The sequence below is a fragment of the Conger conger genome, chromosome 15 (genome assembly GCF_963514075.1).
Source record: "Conger conger chromosome 15, fConCon1.1, whole genome shotgun sequence".
Lineage (NCBI taxonomy): Eukaryota > Metazoa > Chordata > Actinopteri > Anguilliformes > Congridae > Conger > Conger conger.
Genome location: NC_083774.1, coordinates 27,641,012 through 27,663,781, shown reverse-complemented (window position 1 = coordinate 27,663,781; position 22,770 = coordinate 27,641,012). Strand labels below are relative to the sequence as shown.

The window sequence follows — 22,770 nt, the reverse complement described above, 5'->3', positions numbered from 1 at the left end:
AGTGTACCCAAAAAACAGAAAGGCCTTCTCCCCTTATGAACCTAAAACATCTCTCCCCATGAAGGCAGAGGATGTTACTGATGGGCTGATGGGCACTGCTTGTATGGTGTGGGGAGCCCCACGCCGGTCACCTATGTCTACGATGAGAACTTCCCCAACGCCGACCCGGTGGACATTGTGTACGATGATGGCGACGACACGGTGGACAGCCGCAGCATGAGCCTGTGCAAGCGCTGGGCAGGGCAGCAGGAGCAGCCCATCCACGTCACCGAAATCCGCGGCCTCCTCCACCTGGACACCGTCTTTGACCACCGCGTGCTCTCCTTGCTCCAGCGCATCCTGGTGGGCCTGCCGGACGAACCGCCCACTCCCACGGAGGAGTCCCCTTCCCCCAGTCCCCCCGCGCCCAGCCAAGACCCCAGCCCTAGCCCCCTCGCTACTCCCGAGCAGCCCCCCACTGACTCCCCCGCATCATCCAATTATACGACAGGGCTATAGTCCTACCCCTCAAAGCTACCCTTGCCCTTCCACAAACCCCTGAAGCCAATCCCCTGGACACTGTTTAAGTAATGCAGCCACCTCTCTGACAGACTCAAACCAGGCTGAGAGTGTAACCAAGAGTGTGACCTCATAGTCACCTGTACTATCCTTATTACTCTCGTATCCCATAGAAACAGGCAAACATGCTCCGTCTGCACACGGCTGGCTGATGTTTGGGATGTTCTGGCTACTTTCTGTGTACAGGTGAACGCTGCGCATGTACTGTAGCTCTGTCTGTCCTCACTTACCACCATCTTCCCTGCTCCAATTCTCTTGTTGTAAGATAGATAATTTTAGTTTGTAGTAACATAAATAACTTATAATAATAGTAGGTATGCTCAAAGATTTTTTTGTTTTTGTTTTTCTGGGAGTTGACAGTTTGTTTTATTGAGTACTTGCTCTGGTTAAAGTTCATTGTTGGTGGCCTTGCCCTTCTGTCTTTGCTGGTGAAAGCTGGCCATTTCGTCTTCTTCCTGTGTTCTCATGTTTGGCAAAAGCAATACATAAAAGAGGAAGATGCTCAAGAACTCCACACATGGTTTACCCACTGCGTGCAATCATAGCACGGCAGGTGACGAAAAAGAACCACAAAAACTGAATGAAACTTCTTGCTTCCTCTCATTACATGAATTCCTCTATCTGTCCTTGGCACTGGTTTCTATGGTCATGCCATGCTTTATAATATGTTTGTTTTTTCAGGGTATGTCATATTAATAAAGATTAAGACACATAAGAGGTATCCTTATCTCATTATTCCCCACCCTCTCTCCTCCATGGCAAATAATTGTATTTTTTGTGTCATTCAGATGAGCTTCTGGATCAAAAATAATTTATCAGGAAAATACTGACAGATTAATGTGGATGAACATGTTGGGTAAAGCGAGGCTAAAGTGTACCCAAAAAACAGAGAGGCCTTCTCCCCTTATCAACCTAAAACACCTCCCCCCCATGAAGGCAGATGATGTTACTGATGGGCTGGTTGATTCAATTTCAATTTCCATTGGAATGGACAGTATCTTGGATTGGTATTGATGAGATTTAAATGGGCCTGACCAGTATCTAAGTATTTGTAAATTACAATATCTCTTCAACATGGAACCTTTATCTTTGGGATACAAATTTACCACCACACCCCCTTTCTCCTGACTGTCTCCATTACTATGCTAAATTAATAATTAATTCCACCCATTGTGGAGTGCATAAATTAACATACTTTTCAGAAGGTCGACATTTCTGTATTATAAATCCTTTTTTTGATTGGTCTTATGTAATATTCTAATATTTTGAGATACTGGATTTTTTATTTCCATGAGCTGTAAGCCGTAATCATCAAGATTAAAACAAAAAAAGGCTTGAAATATTTCACTTTATGTGAAATTAATCTAGAATATACTTTTTTTTATTAAATTATGGAAATAAATGAACTTTTCCCCGATATTACATTTTTTTTAGATGCACCTGTATAGACAAAATGAAAAGGTTATGGGGCCTGAAAACCTCCGCCAACTGCGAGAGTCTAAAATGGATTCTGCAACAACCATGAAAACAACCAGGTTCCCCAAATGCCACCACCTGTCCAAGGACTTTCAAAAGTAAGGGCTAAACTGGAGACTCAGACAAAAACCAAAACATCCTGTACAAAAAGTTCAAGTGGCAACCAAACTAAGCTTTGCCAATTTGCTACAAAGACAAATATTCAACCTCACAGACTCATCGCTCTTTCCCATCATCTCCTAGGTAATGACTTCACTTTTGAACCCTGGGGAAGTGACCACCCCCTGCTATATCATTGGAGTTACATAGCATTTTAAAACAAAGAAAATGTATGTGTGCCTATGCTAATCTAAAAAGCAGGTGTCATACGGGTTTATATCAATATTTAGTGAAGTAAGTCAGGTTAAGGACCTTGCTCAAGGATAGAACAGCAGAGTCACAGTTGGGAAATTAAACTACAACCTTTGATTTGTAAACTAATTCCCAGTTCTCAAGCAATTGCGTTACAAATTCCCTATGTATGCAATGCGTGGTGTGTACACATGTATTGTAAACCAGTCTAACCCGAGTGAAGTCAACATGTTCTGCAATAATATACAAATCTTAAACACTTAGCTGGAGAGCATAATTTAGGTGAACCGATTCTCAGCAAATAAGAGCATTCACCATAGGTGTAAGCCTGGTTCAATGGTGGCCTAGGCTACACAATTATGTCACTATCGCCAGGTGTCTGCAGCAACACTACACAACTGGTTTGCACAGACATGGCAGAGTTAGGTGTAGTTAGCCAGTGTTACCACTGCATCAGCGCCCCCTTGCTCCTCTTCAGGAGCCTACAGGTAAGGCTGCCTCTGTGAAATGTGCATATCCTGCAATAAGCACAACTGCTGTGTCTTCAGTGTGGAAAATAGTGACTGTTTTTGTGGGTATACACGAGCTGCTGTTGCATCCGGCATTCGGTGACAGAAAATTATCGAACAATTTAGTGACTAACTGTGCGCTTGGATTTCAATGTGGCTTCTATCTGTGTTACTAAGATGATAGTTACAATAAGTTCATATCTTAAGACATGTGAGAAAAAGGGTCGTTTCCTCAATCCCAAACATATCACAATGAATTTAGCTAATGTAATGTATTGTTTTAACGGCAATTATGATAAAACCAGTAAGCGGGTTTCCCCCACACACATCATTCGTTTTCATCCCAGCTCGGCGACCGCTCTGACTGCTTGAAATAAACAAGATTTTTTCCCAACTCACAAGACCAACGTTCTTGCTCTATTTTTCCATCGACGGATCGATTGAATCAGTCTCATTAGTCTTCCTGCCCCGCCCTCTCTTCCTCGATACTATCTGGCTGCGTCTTGTTCAGACTTCAGCAGACAAGACCCGACACTGGCTGAGCGATCATCTCTTATCGTGATTCCTTTATGTTATTTACCGTTTTGTTTACAGTGCGCTGGTGAGGCGAAGTATTCGGGCAATATAACACCCTAGTTTCCTTTCAACTACCGAGTAATGAGCCATCGGGAGAGATGGTGTCCTTTAGAGGGCTGATTCTGCCGCTGCTCCAGCTGTTTTATGTGGCATTTTCATATGGAACTCCAGTAAACAAAAACCGTGGCAACTCCACCGCAGCCAGACCCCCTGTCGTCTTGAGTAAGTTAAATATCTGTAGCCTATTTTACAGAGCATTTAACCTATGTATGGTTTATGTTTTAAAAGGGTTCTCGAGAAAATGTCACTCGCAAGATTCGATATTCTAGCTATCTAGCAAAAGTAAATGAATTTTTCAAGCCTATACTAGCCATAACGGTGAAAAATAAGTGTTTCTTTAGCGGCCCAACTCTCGGCATGAAATGCATGCATTACTCACTGAAGATTAATGTTAAGAATGCATCAGACATAGTTGGCTAACTCTTCTGCTGTTGCTATTATAGCTATTATTTTTATACGGAATATGATCTTCTTTATATATTAGCTAGAGCATGAACGATTATCAACATTAATCAACGTCTTCAGTTAGCTATTGTTTGTTGCTTTAACGCCTGGAACATTTTATTTGGTGTTAAAATAATTCAGACGAAAATGGCTGTGTTCATAACTATTTCGCCTGAGCATAACGCATCCATGCGGAAATGCATCAAATTAAGTTTGTGAACTACCCATATCCAACTAGCGACCAATTTCGTGAGCTAAATAGAAAACCCATCTTCTCCACGACTTGCATTTCGACAGTTTCAGCCTCTACCGTTTACATCATGTCCGGTTTAGCATTTTGTTTATTTCACTTGACTGGTCATATGACAGTCTGAAGGTATGTGACTCATTGATGCAACCAGCTCTAACATTGTGGTAGCTCGCTAATTATATTCCAGTTCCAAATGAGCAAGCTACAGTAACCAATGTAAAGCATCGGACCCTGGAACTAACACAACCGGCCAAAGTGTGCATTTCCATCTCAATTAGTTTAGACAAAATATAATTTCGGTGGGAAGTTACAGTTACGTCGCTGGTTTTCAAGTGGGCGATCCAAGTAGCCTACCTTTCTGTAACTTATTGGTTTGAGTCGGCTTGTAGCTGCACGACACGAAGCGTAATCGTCAAGTAATTTAAATGCAAATTGTATGAGTCTTTGTATTGTATTGTCTGAGCCTTTGCGTGCATTAAAATGGTGGTTAATCAAATTAGATCCCAGGGACCACTGTGTATGCTTGTTTTCGTTTCAACTACAATTACAATTCCAGCGAGCCTATTGATCTTGGTCGTTCATTTAATCCAGGGGTCTCCAATCTTATCCAGAAAGGGCCGGTGTGTGTGCAGGTTGTTGTTTTAGCACAGGACTAAGACAGCTGATTCTACTCATCTAGGTCTTGATTAAAGACCACGATTAGTTCATTAGTATAATCAGGTGTGTTACTGCTGGGTTAAAACAAAAACCTGCACCCACGCCGGCCCTTTTAGGATAAGATTGGAGACCCCTGATTTAATCGGTTAAACATTTGTTATCGTTTGTTTGCAATATAGTACAATAAACAGATTGTGAACATGGGACTTTTATTCTTCATGGCATGCACATATTTCCGACATCATGTGCTTTACGATACCAGATAATCAATATGAAGCATCTAATTAAGAATTTTTTTACAGCTTGTTAAAATGCTGGGATTGCAATTGTGGTTGGATCAAAAACCAGCAGACACAATGGTCCCGGGATTGAGTTTGGGAAGCACTTCCGATGGAGTTGCTTTATCAGGCGCTTTATCACATGCTTGGAAAAACATTAACCAGTGAACCAGTACACCAAATATGTGTCTGTGCGTGATAGCACTGAGTGCGGTTGCCTGCGTGTTACCTTGTTTGGCTTATTCTTATTCAGATATGGTTTCTCTTGCTCCGCCACAATCCGAGACCCACACGTGCATGTCTTGTTTCCTATTTGGCATGGAGAAATGTGTTTTTCGGTTTTAACCAAGCCGGCTCACGAGGATGTTTTAAGAAAGTCAACTTCACACGTGCACCTTCAGCTTTATGTGTTGGTGGATTTCCTTGAACTGAAGCAGTGTTCCATTAATGCATGTCTGAGGCTAGTATAGCCACAACAGCAAAGGGATGAAGACTGTATTTCTTTTATGACTGAGTTGTTGAACCACCAACAAAAAATAAAAAGTCTAAATGTTGCGTAATAGGCTAGTATGTGTCAGGTGAGGAGAGCTCATGGGTCACATGGTGGTTTATCCAGAGAGACTGGGGTGTGTTCAGGATGAAAACTATTTTTGCTACAGCTGTCCCATTGGATATTAGGCATACTCTATACAATTTCCAGTGTTTTTTTATTTTATTTTTAGCAACCTTAGGGGTATTTTTACTACTGAACTATTTGTTGGACATACCTACCCGTGTAACCTGAAGCAGCAAGTTACTTTTTTGAGAAATGGTGTCACAATGTACACAATTGCCCCATCAGCCAGCATATACCTAGAACACCCTGTATGACCTATAATACAGCACTGCGTCCAACAGTTTGCAAGGATCCTCCTGAGCTCAGCCCTGAACATGTAAACGGGGGTCAGAGGTGAGCTGTGTGATGTATGCTTTGTCTTGAAAGTTCTGTCTGCCAGACCACCGAATAGACAGAACATTCATAGTAAGCACAGACCCTGTATTTTAAGGATTTCCTTGAGTACGAAAGTATGTGGGACAGAGGGAAAACAGACTTGTCATTAGAACATTTGTAAATTATGCCTCCCAAGAGTACACCAGGTTGAATGGTGATACTAGCCCTCTCTCAAACCGAGGCAGCTGGTTTGGGATTGGCGGGCCCAACTCATGTGACCGTAGAGCAGGGATGAAAGTAGCACTCTGAATGCATAGAAGGTGAGCTGTTCCGGGCCTTACCAGGAGATTAGGGTACACTGTAGCTACATATGGGAGGCTTCCATTTAAGTGTAGTGACTTGCTACAAATGAGAATTGCAACCGCTCAAACTGCTTCACACTCCTGCTTTACCCCCACAGTTCCAGGAGACCTGGGGAACCAGCTGGAGGCAAAGCTAGACAAGCCTAGCGTGGTCCACTACATCTGCTACAAGAAGACCAATGACTACTTCACCCTATGGCTAAACCTGGAGCTACTGGTGCCTGTGGCCATCGACTGCTGGATCGATAACATGAGGTGAGGAGGGCACAGGCTGGGACTTTGAGCCATGTTTATTTTGGCTTCTGAGGAGTGTAGGGGGTGGGATTAAGATAGAGGCCCCTCCTCTGAGACAAAGTGTTTGATGAGGGATGGGTTTATGGATTCTGGGAAAGGGTAAAACCTTGTTCACTCCATGAGCAAAATTTAACAATCTAATATTTAACCTAACGAGGTATATGCATCATATACACTGATGAGCCAAAGCATTATGTCCACTCACAGATTAAATAACATTGATTATCTCATAACGACGGTGCATGTGAAGGTCTGGGATATATTAGACGGCAAAAGTACAGTTGGTTCTCATAGTGAACGTGTTGGATGCGGAAGAAATGTGCAGGCATACAGACCTGAGCGACTGGCCACTTGTTATGGCCAGACAACTGGGTCAGAGCATCTCCTAAAAGGCAAGGCTTGTCGGATGCTCCCGGTCAGCAGTGGCGAGTACCTACTGACAGTGTTCTATGGAGGGACAAGCCATGAAGCGGTGACAGGGTGTTGGGCGCCCAAGGCTCATCGATGTGCGACGAGGGCTATCCTCTGTAGTCTGAACCGAAATAAGGGGTACCGTAGCACAAGTCACGATGGATACCGGAGGAATGTACTGCAGCCTGCTGCACGTGGTGCTTTATAGCCGCAGACCTGTCAGAGGGCCCAAGCTAACCCCTGTCCACCGTCGAAAGCGCCTACAATGGGCATGCAAGCATCGGAACCAGTAGCTTTATCATTTCTATTGTTAATAAAGCTAGTTAACTATTAGCTAGTGCCCTTTAAGGCTTTTTCTTTACATCTCTATTAAATGCTGAGTTTAGTCAATTATAGCTAATTAAATTCCCCATTGCGTCCGAACAGACAGCTCCCTATTATTAATTCTCAGTGCTCTGTATTTAAAACCTGTGTGTAACCTCTATGTGTTATTCGTGGCTCTCAGAAACTAACTGCTATTTTAATTCCTAAAGTAGCCAAGTCATTTATTTCACCCAACTTTTAAGATAAAGACATATGCCACAGTTGCAGACTGCACATAATAATCTTCCTGAATTATTATTATTTTTTACAGTGCTGCAATGCAGGAATGAATCAGCTACGGTGTGTAGAAATGGTTAAACTAATAACGGTCGGGAACAAAAAACAGTGGCCCTCAATGAAGGAGCGTGTTCCCCTTCTTTAAATGAATTACTAAGGAGATTATCTGTACTGTAACCCAATGAGTAGAAGCTCACTGGGGAAACAGGGCAGGTTATCACTGCAGAGGCTGGAGACTTGAGGCTCTTGGCAGAGTGCTCTCGGTATCTCACACAGGCAAGCCACAGTGCCTTTAATTCTACACACTCTCAGGAAAAAAAGGTTTGTTAGTTTGTCTCCATTGAGGACCCCTATTAGTTCTTAACAGAACCCTCTGTGATAGGTATGCAGTGTGAAAACTCCCTGACAAAGAACCATTTTGCTTACACATTGGTCACTTATGCGCTTCTAACAACAATATTTATCAGTAATAAGTCATAGAGAGTATACAGACAAACTGAACAGCAGTAAAATCAAAATCATAGAAAATATATGATAGACATCAGTGAAATCATTGAAAATATAACAATAAGTCATAGAATGTATACAGACATACTGAACAGCAGTAAAATCATAGAAAATATAATACTACATATCTGATTAATATTTTCTTCTAAGTGAATACATTTCGCCAAATGTATGCTGGGATAGGCTCCAGCCCCCCTGCGACCCTGTTCAGGATAAGCGGGTTCAGATAATGGATGGATGGATGGATGGATGGATGGATGAATAAATGTATTTCTTTAGCTTGCAGTCTTTGCTCTCTTTTCAACAGTGTACACTGTGGCTTCTTGCGTTTTCATAAGCTCAGCTATAATGAAATGTTCTAGGTTCATTCAATTGAATAAAACAGCATACATATGATATATTGATTACAGGTCGTGTATACATATATATTGATACACTCTTAGCATAAATCTTTGAGAGCGTTGAAGGAACCAGCTTGCTCATTAGGGCAGAGTCTGATTTTGATTTGTGCTTTTAGGGGGGGAATATTTTGCTCTGTGAATTTTCCCTACATATCTTCTGTAATTTATTTCTGCTTGAGGGAGTTGAGGCTAAAATCCTGCAGCATTTATTTCTGAAAATACACCAGTCAGGAAGAGAGAACCACCGGCAAGGCCTATGTCAGCATCCGTCCCCTACTCACTGTTTTCATCTCCCCCCCCCCCACAAACACACACACTCACACTCACACTTGCACTCACACACACACACACACTCACACACACACACACACACACACACACACACACACACACACACACACACACTCACACACAAAGACATACGCATACATACTATCTCATGGTCCGATTGTAGATCACTATAGAATAATGCAAGCAGACAACAAGAATCAAGGGTTAAAATCATGAACCTAGGTAGCTTGATAGCTAATGTCTGAAGTAGACATTAAATTACCCCCATGAATTCCAGAGTGTTCAATTTAATTAATTATTCCTTGGACTAGCTGAATGCATCATTTAGAGACGGGCTACTTAAATGCTTATTGATTTTTGGACCTTTTTTTTTTTTTTTTTTAGACACTTGTTTTGCACAGTAGAGTACAGTGCCTGTGTGGTCAGACTAGCAAAAACATGGTTAAATCAATTGCTCACTAATGCTTCCAAGAAATGGTGAAAGCAAAAAATTGTCACATGGCTCGCACACATTTGTGGTTTGGGTTACAGTGTGTATATACATACAGTACTGTGCAGAAGTTTTATGCACCCTAGACTTTATTATATATATGTTTATTTTTTTGTGTGTGTTAGTATACAATAACACATTTGAGATTTCCAAATTACAAAAAATATTTAATTTTACAGAGACATTTTTGTATTTCATTTTTAAAAGTAACATATTACTGTAAGCAATTTACTACTTTTTACATAAAAACTTGATCAAGGCTGTCTGAGATCAGAAGCAAGGAGCCAACCAAAGTCTGCAGAAGAACTGTGGCAAGTTCTCCAACATGCTTGGAACAACCTCCCTGCTGATTGTCTTAGCCAAAGCTGTCCTGCAGTTCTATATCTCAGAGAAGTGATGCAGTTTTATTGCCAAAGGGTGGTCACAAAATATTGATTTGATTCAGTTTTTAATTATTCTGCCAAATTACTCAAATGTAATGTAAAATGTATAGTATGTTTATTTAGGACCTTTTATTGAATTATTTTTGAAAGAATCTTATCTGTACAGAATGTTATACAGGTGCCTAGGACTTTTGCACAGTTATGTATGTTTGTTGGAGAGAGTGTCTGTGTGTCTGTGTGTCTGTGTGTCTGTGTGTCTGTGTGTCTGTGTGTGTGTGTGTGTGTGTTTGTGTTTGAGAGATTTACGGTCTTGTGTTGCAGACTGATCTATAATTGGAGGAAGAGGAGGACAGAGGCACCCCCGGGGGTAAATGTGAGGGTTCCGGGGTTTGGGAAAACTTACCCCCTGGAGTTCCTGGACCCGTCGAAGCACAGCGTTGGTGAGTCACCCACTGCGAGAAAGAGAGTGCATGAGTGTGCGTGTTAGTGTGCGAGTGTCTAAGATCTGTCTGTATTGCAGGGATGTACTTCTTCACCATAGCACAGGCGCTGGTAGATTGGGGGTACACTCGAGATGGTGACTTACGGGGCGCTCCATACGACTGGCGCAAGGCTCCAAGTGAGTAACGCACACACACACACTCACACACACACTCACACACTCACACACTCACACACTCACACACACACTCGCACACACGCACACACGCACACACACTCACACACACACTCACGCGCACACACACACTCACACACACACTCACGCACACGCGCACACGCACACACACACACACACTCACACACACACTCACGCACACGCGCACACACACACTCACACACACACTCACGCACACGCGCACACGCACACACACACACACACTCACACACACACTCACGCACACGCGCACACACACACTCACACACACACTCACACACACACTCACGCACACGCGCACACGCACACACACACACACTCACTCACACGCGCACACGCGCGCACTCACACACACGCGCACACACACACACACACACACACACTCACACACACACACACTCACACACACACTCGCGCACACGCACACACGCACACACTCACTCACACGCGCACACGCGCGCACTCACACACACACGCGCACACACTCACACACTCACACACGCACACACGTACACACTCACACACGTACACACTCACACACGCACACACGCACACACGCACGCACACACTCACACACGCACACACTCACACACGCACACACTCACTTATTTACACAATCGTAAGCTACCACATGACAAACTCATAATCAAAATGAAGACAGTAGGCATTACAGGAGGACAGAAACCTTGCAAATGAAATTCAATATTCTACATGTGAGGAAATTAAAACATAAGGGAGGATTACTTTATGGGTGGTGGTCACTATCGAATAGCTTGCCAGAACATGTCATGGAGGCAGGGGTTTTCAAGTCCAGGCTTGATACGGTGCTAGATACTATCAAGCTTTTAGGTAAACTTTAGGTAAGCATTAAGTAGAGTTTAGTGCTAGGAAAAGGCGAACATTGCTGGGCTGAATGACCTGTTCTCGGTCATTAGGTTATGTTAATCATATACATACACCCTCACAAACACACACACACACACACACACACACACACTCTAGGCCACAAACATGAAATTGGAATGCAGTCAATAGGCTAGTGATGTTTCGCTAAAGAAAACTTCACCCATTCATTTGCTCTCTATATGACTACATACCACACCTCTCTATATTCGTATAGGCCAAGCCCCTCCTACATCCCTCTGCATTGCAACAGACCATTCCTGGTATTTTATATACACCACAGTCCCCTATCTTGAGTACAGACACCATCCCTTTGCACTACCGCTTGCATTTATGTCAGAGGGGCCTCTGGGTTTTGTGGCTGCGTTGCAGACGAGAACAAGCCGTACTTCCTGGCCCTGCAGAAGATGATCGAGGACATGGCGCACAAGGCCGGCAGCCCGGTGGTGCTCATCGCCCACAGCATGGGCAACATGTACACGCTGTACTTCCTGAGCCAGCAGCCTCAGTCCTGGAAGGACCGCTACATCAAGGCCTTCATCTCCCTCGGAGCCCCATGGGGCGGCGTGGCCAAAACCCTGCGCGTCATGACCTCCGGTAATGCCCCCGCCCCTGTGTCTGTCTGTGTGTGTGTGTGTGCGTGCGCGTTCCAAACCTGGGTCAAAAATTTGTGTTTGTTTTGGATTCAAATGCTTTTCTACGCTTTACTGAGCTTGTTTAGTGCATTGGAACCGATGAAATACTCTCAAAAAGTGCAAGCCCCACCTTCTGTTGGCTCAGTTGCACCAGGACAGATCAATCGAGCAAAGGAAAATATTTGAAAAACAATTACGTATTTGGCCCAGCCCTGGTGTGTGTGTGCGTGAATGAGTGCCTGTGCTGACACATTCTCACATGAGCAAAGAGCTGACGTGTGAGAACTAAGTTTGCAGCAAACAGACACTCTTGAACAATTTTAAATAAACACTCTATTTAGTTCACCACCAATGCCTTTTTATTACAAATAGATGCCACTTAGGCCGAACAATGCTCGCTAACTGATTAGCTGCATTTAAAATGGCAAGAACAAATATTAGTGATTAACGGTCAACTTTTTTTTCTCTCGGCATCATCCCCGTTGGTAGCTATTTTTGTTCGTTAGTGGCGAATGGAAAGATGAAAAACGGTGAACAATGTTTTTTTTGCCCCTCCCCTCGCCGCGCCCCCCCTGCAGGTGACAACGACCGCATCCCGCTGATCAGCTCGCTGAAGATCCGCGCCCAGCAGCGCACGGCCGTGTCCACGCCCTGGCTCCTCCCCTACGGCAACACGTGGCCCTCGGGCAAGGTGCTGGTGTACACCGCCAACGAGAACTACACGCTGGGCGACTACCAGCGCTTCTTCTCCGACATCAGCTACGAGGAGGGCTGGGCCATGCGGCACGACACCGAGGCGCTGGTGAACGTGCTGGAGCCGCCCGGCGTGGAGCTGCACTGCCTGTACGGGACGGGCGTGGACACGCCCGAGGCTTTCCACTACGGAGCCGGCTTCCCCGACGTGGAGCCCACCGTGGTGGACAACGGCGACGGAGACGGCACGGTGAACCTGGTGTCCGCCGTGGCCTGCAAGCGCTGGGTGGGCCGCCAGAAGCAGCCCGTCGTCCTGCACGAGCTGCCAGGGAACGAGCACGTGGCCATGCTGCTCAACTACACCACCATCGCCTACATCAAGAACGTGCTCTTCCCCTGACCGTGCCACCGCAAGCGAGGTTAAACCCCTCCCCGCCTCCCCTCCGCTTCCGACCGATCCGAACTGTATGGGGGAGGTGACATGCGCCTGCTGAGCCAATCCAGGGACACCGCCGGTGTATTGAACAGGAGCTCGGGTCGATGTGATCTGACCCCCTTACCCTGCTCCCTAAGGGATGGCCAGAGCATGCGTTTCATCATTACAGGAATTATATGATTGTAGGAAATTAAATATGAATGTATTTAAATTATTTATGAAATGTGCTGGTGATGTAGGAGGATACATATGCTGAGAGAGAGAAAGAATCCAGGAGAGTGGACCTGTTTGGTCAAAATGGCCCATGTCGTTCAGCTGAAGGTGGTCCTCTGTATTTAGTGTGAGTTCTCTGTGCAGTATAGCGCTGTATAATACTTCGGCCCTTAGAAATCTCTGAATTTTTTGTGTTTTTTTTAAGTTGGTAGTTGCCTTGGTCCACCACTAGATCACTACCCGGCTTAAAAAAAAACACCTCAAGCTGTGTTATGAAACAGCTAGGTATCTTAAACAATCATCCCATTGGCGTTCATTAGTCTTCGACATTAATGATATAATTGCCGTAAGTGAGGCTTCCAAGTCTGTTGTGAAACAAAAGTATGTGCATGCTGACACTATCACCTGTGTGAATGTATGAAGAAAGTCTTCTTTCTGCATCGACAGCATTCGTTACAAATATCGCCTGGACAATTTGTGTTAGGAAATTATTTTACTTACTTTTTACAAAATTCATCCAAATTGCTCTGAGAAATGTAAAAGCTGGGTGAAAGGTATTCGGTGTGTTGGTATGCGCTTTTTTCCGGCAACTTCTTAGAACGTTTTTGAACTTGAACGTAATGTATTCATTGGATTTTTAAAAATCCAATAACGGATAATCCATTCAAAATGTCCACGTGCAAAGTATAACGACGTAACTTCATCACTGCCGGGAAAATTAGCATGGGAAGACGCTTTGCTGCAGTTTGTGTATTTAAAGCCATAGGAGATCAATGTATATGTTTTAATCAGGAAGAACCGTGTTCAAGCATTTAGGTTGGAAAACGTAATTGAAAGTTTTCAAGTATCATCGAGGAACACGGTTAATTGACCTTTTATGCGTTTATGAGTAGCTAGTAGGCTATGTTGAACTCTGAACAGCTGGAAAACTGAAGACATTCGCCGTTGGATGTCCTATAAATTTATTGGCCCAGTATTTTCTAGTTGTAAAAGAATACAAGACCTATAACGTTTTTTTTTTGTTTTGTTTTTTTGCAAATATAGACAGTAATGGATTTTGACATTATTCATTAAAATGATTATTAATAAGGTTAATTCTGCTCTTTTAGCAGTCTTTTTCATTTTGATTTGAGACCGAGCTTTGCATATTGATCAAACTCCAGCTCCAGGTCTTGAGGATAAGAGTTGAAATGCAGTCACATGCCTCAAATCACATCGTAAGGCATTCCTATGGGCTCCAAGCTGTATCTATCCAGTTCAGAGTTACTGATCTATCCTGTAATCCATAGGTCAAAGATTTTATAAGCATTTTATAGCTTACTCAACTTTTTATGTTTCTTTTATGTTAAACAAAAAAGATATAACTAAATGTGATATTCAATTATGATGTATTAATTTTATTACACAACTGCAGTATACTCAAGGATCAAAGTGCCACTTTTTATTTCTTTTTTTGCTGCCTTTTCCGACTGTTTTTAACTATTGTGCATGACAAATCTGCCAGTTTCTAACCAACAAGGCAGGGATAACATTGGGATATGTATTTTCCAAAGTGTGTCCCTATGGTGTGCTTTATATAACTTGCTCACGCCAATAGATCTTTCTGTCACTTTTCTGGTGTGTATTCCAGCCTTTTTGATGGCTTTCCTTTTCTAATTTTAATGTTATCCAGCTTTTTGTATTGCTTGATTTTATTATTGATTTATCATTGTTTTACTCTTTTCCAATGTGTCTTGAGAATCCCAGAATGCCTTTCTGTCAAGGCTGATGCATTGATTTTCACCCAGAGGGAGGGGAGGGCGTTGACCTTGGCTAACCACTCGACCTCTGACATGAACTGCGACAGTGCTGTTGTTTTGCTAAAGGACAAAGTTGTGTTACTCCACCTGAAACTCAGAGATAAATATATCTTTCATTGAACAAAACAAATGTTGAAGCCTTCTTTTAGTCTCGTCAGTGTGTCTGTGCTGATACAGAGGTGGGGATGTGTACCATGTTGTAGATTACTGTAATCGTGTTTACTGTTCTGTTTTCAGTCGTGATGCTGTGGGAGGAGCAGCATGTGCTGTCTATCACCTACTCCCAATGAAGTAATTAAGTAACCTCACATCCCTCAATAAAATGATTGGTTCAGATCAGAGTCCTTGATCGCATGTGAAAACTCCACCCATGGCTCTGCTGCATACCAACAGGGTCCTCTGGCTCAGCCACAAACTCCCAGCAGCCTCCAGTACTGATACCCACTCCACCGTGGAACCACATGTCACCTGTTTAACTGCTCACCCCATGCTGAACCAATCGGTGCGCCTGATTAAAACAAACAGATTTCCAATTGCCTTGTTGCTTTCTACCAAAAATAAAGCACCAACCACAACCCTGAGCATTGCCATGGTTTCTCATTCCTGAAGACTCAAGGCTGCCCTCTGCAGGCAGGCCTGTGGGATATGTTGTACTATGTTGCATAACAACCTCTAATGAATGGTGGCATATATACAGTATATATGTTCTCAATCTGCCTCAACTGCGTCTGTGTCTGCAACATTAACCACAGCCGTGTCAGCAATGTTTACCTCAGCCGTGTCTGCAACATTAACCACAGCCGTGTTTCATTACGCATTGTACGGTTTGTCGTCCCGCCCCGCCTCTGTATTATAGCATATATGGTCATGAGCGGTGGGGAAATTGTAGGTAAATCTGTTTCCGAGGTTACCCTGTGCCCTCTCCTCTGTGCCTTGGCCGTTTTCACTCCCCGTACTTGGTGATCCACGCAATATCCGTGCCTCAGGTGTGAAACCGAATCTAGCTCTATCCATTATATAACGTAATTCATTTTTATTTATCTTTTTTAAGACGCAAATTGATGCAATGAAACAAAGCGATTGTTGTCAAACAATGGGCCAGTTTCACAGACACAGATTAAGCCTTATAAGACTAAATAACATTTTTAATGCAGATTCTCCATTAAAAAACTTCTGGTTAGTCCAAGCTTCATCTGTGAAACCGACATATGTTTTGTGGTGTGTTTGTAATGCTCTGGCTTATTTATGGCCTCAAATTTACATGGTGTGTATGTTCACGTGACATGTAAACATGTGTACCAGTAAGAGAAAAGTATTAAAAAATTGTTTCTTGTTGACTGCCACAACCCTGAAATCACATACATTTTGTGTGGCAGTTTGTTTGGCTATTATGATTTATGAACAACAACTTCCATTGTTATAACTGCACCAGAAAATACTATTTATTTGTTTTTTAGGGGTGTGAAGTGTCAATAACTTGATCAAGTATAGTGTATTGAAAGTAAAAAATTACAAAGTAACCTAATTTTTAAAAACGTACGGTATTGTGTTCCACTGCTAAATCTAATTTCCTCCCTAATCCTTATGTGTTGTAATGTACTTCTTGGTTGCATTATGACTGATATCATTTAATAAATTCATACATTTCACCAGCTGTGTTTCTATTCAAATGAATTTACTTGGGATCACAAAACATTTTTGTTGTGTTAAATGTAAGGTGTGGTTTAGCAGTGGTGCCATTTATGACACCATTTTTCGGTGCCATTTTCATTCAGACTGGCATTAGTGGGTCAGACCAACTCTTCAAGATGAAGTTTGAGATACAACAAGCAATTTGTAGAAAAGTTTAAAATAGTTTATTCTTTGCAAACAAAATGTAAAATGCGTGTAAATTTGCTAATGAGAAAAGTTGCCCTGGGAATCAGGAAAGCTACGATTAGTTAGGAGGCAGAAACTCTACCCGCGACCCTCATTTCCACCATAAGGTGCAGTGCGAACAGCGCGTAGTGCTTTCTCCCCGGATTTGCAGGTTCGGCGCTAGTGATGGGGGAACGTGGCTTTGCGAATCCAGTAATGGGCAGAGCGATGGAGTACAGACTGAATCTGTGATGTGGAGAGCCACACCCAGTGGGAGACCGATGCAGCCTCACTCGCTGGGGTCAGGGGGCAGAGGGGAGCGCAGGGGGAAGGTGAAGACTTTGTTCCCGGATTTGCAGCGGAGCTCCTCACAGGCCAGTCTCAGCAGGAAGGACCCATCCTCATGGGAGTCCAGAGTGGCCTAGAGAGACAAGGGGGGGTGGGAGAGAGAGAGAGCCATCTAAACATCAGCATTTTCCTCCATCAGTAATCAGTGATGGGTGACAGCAAATGTGTTACAGTCATATGTCCAAAATCTCCAAATCTCAACCAAATCTCGTTGTACTGTTTTTGTGCAATGACAATAAAGCTTTCTGATTCTGATTCTGATATGTTGAGATACATTTCTTAAATCATGCTCAAAACATGGTTGAAGGTCAGTGTTATAGAACAAGAACAACACTGATGGGCTGATGGGAGAGTGAGGAATCTCAGTAATCTTTACACAGAGCAGAAATACCTGGAATACCTGTGAAGACATCAAGCCGGAAAAAAAAGGCTGGTTAACATTTCTTCTGTGTACAGCCAGAGAATGTCGGTGCATTGCCATGGTAACAAGCCACTAAACATTCCATCAGCTGTCTGCATGAGTTACTTTCAGTTTCAACAGAAAAAAGTGAGGGACAGATTAGGGAGACAGATGGCAAAAGAGAACCAGAGAAGACAGGTGAATGGGGAGAAGTGGGTCAGGTGTGTGGGTCAGAGGTCATACCTGAAGCTCTTGCAGACACTTGCTGCTCAGCTGGTCTACACAGTTGCCCACAGACCAGGCCAGGCTCATGTGGAAGGAGGGGTTCTGTAGGGAAGAGGAAAGGGGTTGGCGCAAGTACATTTTCCCTGTCACTCTCAGGCCCTAAACACTGGGATTTCAACTCTTCACATTCAGTGCTGTCTGTACGTATTTGGACAGTGACACATTTGTTTTCACTACAGTTGATTAGACTAAGCAGGAGACAATCCTCCCCTGGAGCAATGCAATGGTTAAGGGCCTTGCCCAAGGGCTGTGTGGATCTTATTGTGGCTACACCGGGGATCGAACCACCGACCTTGTGTGTCCCAGTCACGTGCCTTAACCACTACTCTGCAGGCCGCGTGACAGTTTATTTTAATACATTTCATTGTCCAAATACTTACGGACTGCACTGTTATGGATGGAAATTCAATACCACAGCCAAGCAGGTCAAGATAGTCTTTACATTTAAACAATTCCGCAGAATGGAAATGATGAAAAAATTGAACAGGGTTAGATTTAAAACATCGAACCGGGCAGAAAGACCGTTCCTGACCCCACAGACCACTACCATTTATTGGTATTCAAGTTTACAATTACAACATCTACATTCATATATTTCACTTCACTATTTCAAGTTCACTCTGTATCAAAGCAATATAAATTAATTATATGAACACTGTGTCATCTGTTGTTGTGCTTCATTCTGAATTTCATTTACTTGCAGTTTTATCAGCTCAGTGCCATCCATGGCGAACTTCAGTGAGCGGTTCTGACCTTGTAGAAGGTGTCCAGACTGAACTCCTCCATGGTTTGATCAACAGCCCTCACAACCTCCAACAGCTGCGCATGCCCAGTGGTGATTTCCACACCCAGAAATGTCCTGTAGCACAAAGTACAGAGTTATGCCGGGCCCACCCAATAACAGTCCCAACTTGCACTGCACATCAAAACCACAGAGCATGACTAACTAATAAGTGTGGTTAAGCATTAAAATTGGTTGTGAGTTCTGCAGTGCAAAAACAAGGAAACAAACACTACCTGGTCTTTGCGTCATTAGTGTACACCTTCATCTTTTCAGCCAAACACACCATCCTAAAGAGAGAGAGAAAAGGCATACAGACATCAGCTCCTCCCCCAGTATCATAGACACTGGGCGTTTCTCAATACCATTTTACATTACATTATTAGCATTTGGCAATTTATCCAGAGCGACGTACAGTTGATTAGACTAAGCAGGAGACAATCCTCCCCTGGAGCAATGCACGGTTAAGGGCCTTGCTCAAGGGCCCAACGGCTGTGCGGATCTTATTGCGGCTACACCGGGATTAGAACCACTGACCTTGCGTGTCCAAGTCACATGCCTTAACCACTACTCTACAGGCCACCCCAAGAACATGAAGTCCAGACTTGCGTTCTTTGGAATGCATTTGAGATAAAATGCATGCTTGTGACAGGTGGTTATGCTCTCACTACAAAATTGTCAGTAACTCTCAGCAGAGACTAGTAACTGGCTACGAGTTAGCCAAGCCAATAAACTTTAAAGTTAATGCACCGTAGCTCCTAGCTATATTTAAAACAAGATAGAATTCAGCCAGTAATACGCATATTTTGATATTTTTAGCAACATATAATGGAGAAATTAGATAGTGACACTTAAAAATTAATTAAATTAAAGGTACAATAGGTAATTTTGGACTTCTAATGATCAAGAGACGAATAGCAGCAACAAACACCTTCAAACCAACACACTGTTTATCCCTCCCCCTTCTATGTAAATGAATTGAAACGCCATTGGCTGTGGCAATTAAAACTAATTTTCAACCAATGAGCTTGAATTATTGTAGTTATACAACGTTTTGGTAGAGAGTGCCAGGCCGTCAACGGTATATTTTGAAACCTAAACTTAAGAACAGGCAGAGGGTGAGTCAACATGTCAGTAAGCCTTTTTCAATGATAGGAAGGTCTTGGATTTTTAATGGGCTTGTAACAATCTTTTAACACAAATATCTTACCTATTGTACCTTTAAAACTTTAGTTAGTTGGTTAGTTGTGGGCTTGGCTCAGCTTGAGGAGCAGCCTGTAACATAGTGGTTAAGGTAAATGACAGGGACACGCAAGGTCGGTGGTTCTAATCTCCACACAGCCGTTGGGCCCTTGAGCAAGGCTCTTAACCCTGCACTGCTCCAGGGGAGGACTGTCTCCTGCTTAGTCTAATCAACTGTACGTTGCTCTGGATAAGAGCGTCTGCCAAATGCCAATAATGTAATGTAATGTCTACCATCGCACAATGAATGGTGGAATATAATGCCCATTCTCATTGGGCAATGCATGCATCTTTGATATTTGAGGGGAATCAAGACCACTTCAGGGATTTCTATCTCTTCTTGCTTCTTTGCGTTCTTGGTTTTGGAACAGGACTTAGACCATTAAATATGATGTCACACAAGTACACAAAACCACAAGTACCGACACTGAGAAATACCCAAGGCCCCTCTCTCAAAATCTAGGGACCCTTACCGTGGGTAGGAGGCCAGCCCCGTACGAAGGGACAGCACGAATGGCTGGATCCAGTGATGCCGCAGGACCACCGTCTGAGACAGGCTGACATGGAACTCCTCCGCCCAGTTCAGGGAGAGCCCATGGGCCGACACCACCTGCATCATCGCCCCGACCAGCTCCAGAAACACCTCATCGGGATCGTCTGTGGGGGAGAGGGGCAGGCGCTAGTCTTTACTGGGCATCTCAGGTGGATAACGCCGCTAATTATGCATGACATGAAGACTAGTCGATCCCCATTTTATCCTTTTCTTTATTTCCCCTTATGTGCTTGCTTTTTGCCCTTTTGTGTCCTTCTGTCTTTGTGACAGTTGTCTGTCAGCTATACAAATAAATGTGATTTGATGTGGCATGTCACAGGTAAACGTGCACAGCAGGTATGCTTATGCAGGCATTTTTACAGGATGGGTGCATATTCCTGGCAGGTTAACTCACACGGAAGGTACACGTATGTAGCCCAGTTTCCCCGCTCATGCTGGAAGGATCGCACTCTGCCGCCGTGCAGCGAGCTGTCCTCAACTGATGGATCCTCAGTTTCCCTGAACATTTCGAGAACGCTACCTGGCAACGGCAGGCGGGGTTTTGCCAGTGCACGGTGGAGCTCAGCCGTTTGGGGGCGGCCATCCCTGTGGGAAGAATGCACAGGAACTCAACACCACCTGTGATAAAGCAGGGACCGGACAATTGCGTGGCCAGCAAAAAAAATCTGTACAGTTGTCAGGTTTTCCTTAAACTAAACAGGAGCTCCACCAATCATTTTGTTGACAACTAAAATTGAACACCTACAGTGATTGTTCGATACTTACTTTAAATGTCACAGCGGAGTAGGTTACATCAATGTTGTCTTACTACATTGGAACACCACTTGTACTTGCTTTAGGAGTGGGCTGCCACCAGCAGTTACAGCCCACAACGTCGTGAAAACAGCGTTTACATTATTTAACCAGAAGAGGGCAGAAGCCCTCGCATTGGTGAAACCAAACAGGACCATTTGCGCCGAGTTACTTGCTGCTAACTGGTGTAACTTGCTCTTAACACATTAGACATAGGTAATTTCCTCTCGTACTCACGTAGTCACGTCTAAGTATAGAGTTGTTTTCCTAAAGCTGTGGTAGTGAGAAATGCCACGGCACGAGGAGGTCAGATGTGGTGTTAATATTAATTGTTTACATTTAATTCATGCTAGCTACATCGCGACCAGTCAGTACCACAACATGACAAAAATAAGGAAAATTACACGCTCGAAACTACACTAGGTAGCTAGTTGCCTTACCGTGTTGTTGTGACACATCTCAGCTTTTTACATGCCGGCGCACAGTCGTCATTTTTAAAACCTTTATGCTTCCTTTTATCCCTATCTTCGTTTTCTTCGTCGTCTTCGGAGCTGCTGCTGTAGCTGACTAACATGCCACAACGAAGTACTCGGATCATATAGCCATGAAAATAACTTATTAAAATCAAAATCAAGCGTTTGCCACTTCCTATAGAAACGTTCTCGAAGTACTTCCCCTGGCAAACAAACACCAACGCGAAATAGTTCCACTATGTCACGTGGATTGGTATGCATTCGAGCTCTTGGTCGGTTACATCGCTATTCTTTATAGCTCCACGATTAAACCTCGTAGGGGTTGTAGTTTTAAAACAAAATGAAAAACCTTATTTAAATAACTTCGTGTGACTTAATACGAATCACCCAGTTTCTAGTTGACAGGTGTTACATTTCGGCAATTTATTTTCCCGATAGCAATTCTACTGAGGCTTAGATACAATTTTAATTAAGCCTTACCCTCTGACACTGGCGGATGAGATTAGTTCTAAAGAAGTCCTGCACTGTAGTTTTGACATTATATTATTAGCTTTCATGCGTGAAATGCGACCGCAGTGTACCGAAGGTTTACTTTGTATAGCCGTATATAATAGTATGGGATTACCTGCTTGGAACACCCAATTAGTGAGATGCAGAATACTGTGGCAGACAATACATAGCCTACTGCGTTTGCAATGAAATAACAACAAATAGACGATGCCCAGAGCGTCCTACCAGCTTTCGCGCGCTGACTGCTTCTCTTTCTTGCTTGCTACAGGGGAGACATTTACCTTGAATGATCCAATTGTTTGTCTTACATTAAAATCAAAGGAAAGACTTGTGACAAAAAACATTACCATATATCCAGTGTTTTAC

General features: G+C 43.4%; 2 protein-coding genes across 4 annotated transcripts; one reads left to right on the top strand and one right to left on the bottom strand.

The window, feature by feature from the left end:
* The first annotated feature begins 3,419 nt into the window (after positions 1 to 3,419).
* Positions 3,420 to 16,815, top strand: pla2g15 (phospholipase A2, group XV). The gene is made up of 6 exons (XM_061222436.1): positions 3,420 to 3,692; positions 6,551 to 6,707; positions 10,151 to 10,269; positions 10,350 to 10,448; positions 11,760 to 11,984; positions 12,601 to 16,815. The coding sequence occupies exons 1-6, from the start codon at positions 3,569 to 3,571 to the stop codon at positions 13,113 to 13,115; spliced, it is 1,239 nt and encodes a 412-aa protein (XP_061078420.1). The 5' UTR covers positions 3,420 to 3,568; the 3' UTR covers positions 13,116 to 16,815.
* A 181-nt stretch (positions 16,816 to 16,996) lies between these two features.
* On the bottom strand, positions 16,997 to 22,650 carry usb1 (U6 snRNA biogenesis 1). 3 transcript variants are annotated; one of them, XM_061222439.1, is made up of 8 exons: positions 21,862 to 22,392; positions 21,024 to 21,214; positions 20,550 to 20,733; positions 19,071 to 19,124; positions 18,807 to 18,912; positions 18,012 to 18,095; positions 17,309 to 17,441; positions 16,997 to 17,266 (listed from the first exon to the last, which is right to left on the bottom strand). In XM_061222439.1, exons 1-7 carry the CDS (start codon positions 22,017 to 22,019, stop codon positions 17,310 to 17,312), a joined length of 909 nt encoding a protein of 302 aa, XP_061078423.1. In that variant the 5' UTR covers positions 22,020 to 22,392; the 3' UTR covers positions 16,997 to 17,266; position 17,309. The 3 variants fall into 3 exon arrangements, with proteins under 3 accessions (XP_061078423.1, XP_061078424.1, XP_061078422.1); XM_061222440.1 differs by lacking the exon at positions 21,862 to 22,392 and adding an exon at positions 22,630 to 22,650 and having other exon boundaries at positions 16,997 to 17,441; XM_061222438.1 differs by having other exon boundaries at positions 16,997 to 17,441; positions 21,862 to 22,484.
* Between the last annotated feature and the right edge of the window lie 120 nt (positions 22,651 to 22,770).

What these genes read in the sequence shown, in the direction of transcription:
- usb1 (XM_061222438.1), bottom strand. Translation starts at nt 22,019, where the DNA reads ATGATCCGAGTACTTCGTTGTGGCATGTTAGTCAGCTACAGCAGCAGC. An exon ending in GGGCTGGCCTCCTACCCACG is followed by an intron (nt 19,125 to 20,549) that starts GTAAGGGTCCCT and finishes CTCTCTCTTTAG; the next exon opens with GATGGTGTGTTTGGCTGAAA. An exon ending in AGTGTCTGCAAGAGCTTCAG is followed by an intron (nt 17,442 to 18,011) that starts GTATGACCTCTG and finishes TTGTCTCTCTAG; the next exon opens with GCCACTCTGGACTCCCATGA.
- pla2g15 (XM_061222436.1), top strand. Translation starts at nt 3,569, where the DNA reads ATGGTGTCCTTTAGAGGGCTGATTCTGCCGCTGCTCCAGCTGTTTTAT. An exon ending in CAGACCCCCTGTCGTCTTGA is followed by an intron (nt 3,693 to 6,550) that starts GTAAGTTAAATA and finishes TTACCCCCACAG; the next exon opens with TTCCAGGAGACCTGGGGAAC. An exon ending in CGACTGGCGCAAGGCTCCAA is followed by an intron (nt 10,449 to 11,759) that starts GTGAGTAACGCA and finishes GCTGCGTTGCAG; the next exon opens with ACGAGAACAAGCCGTACTTC.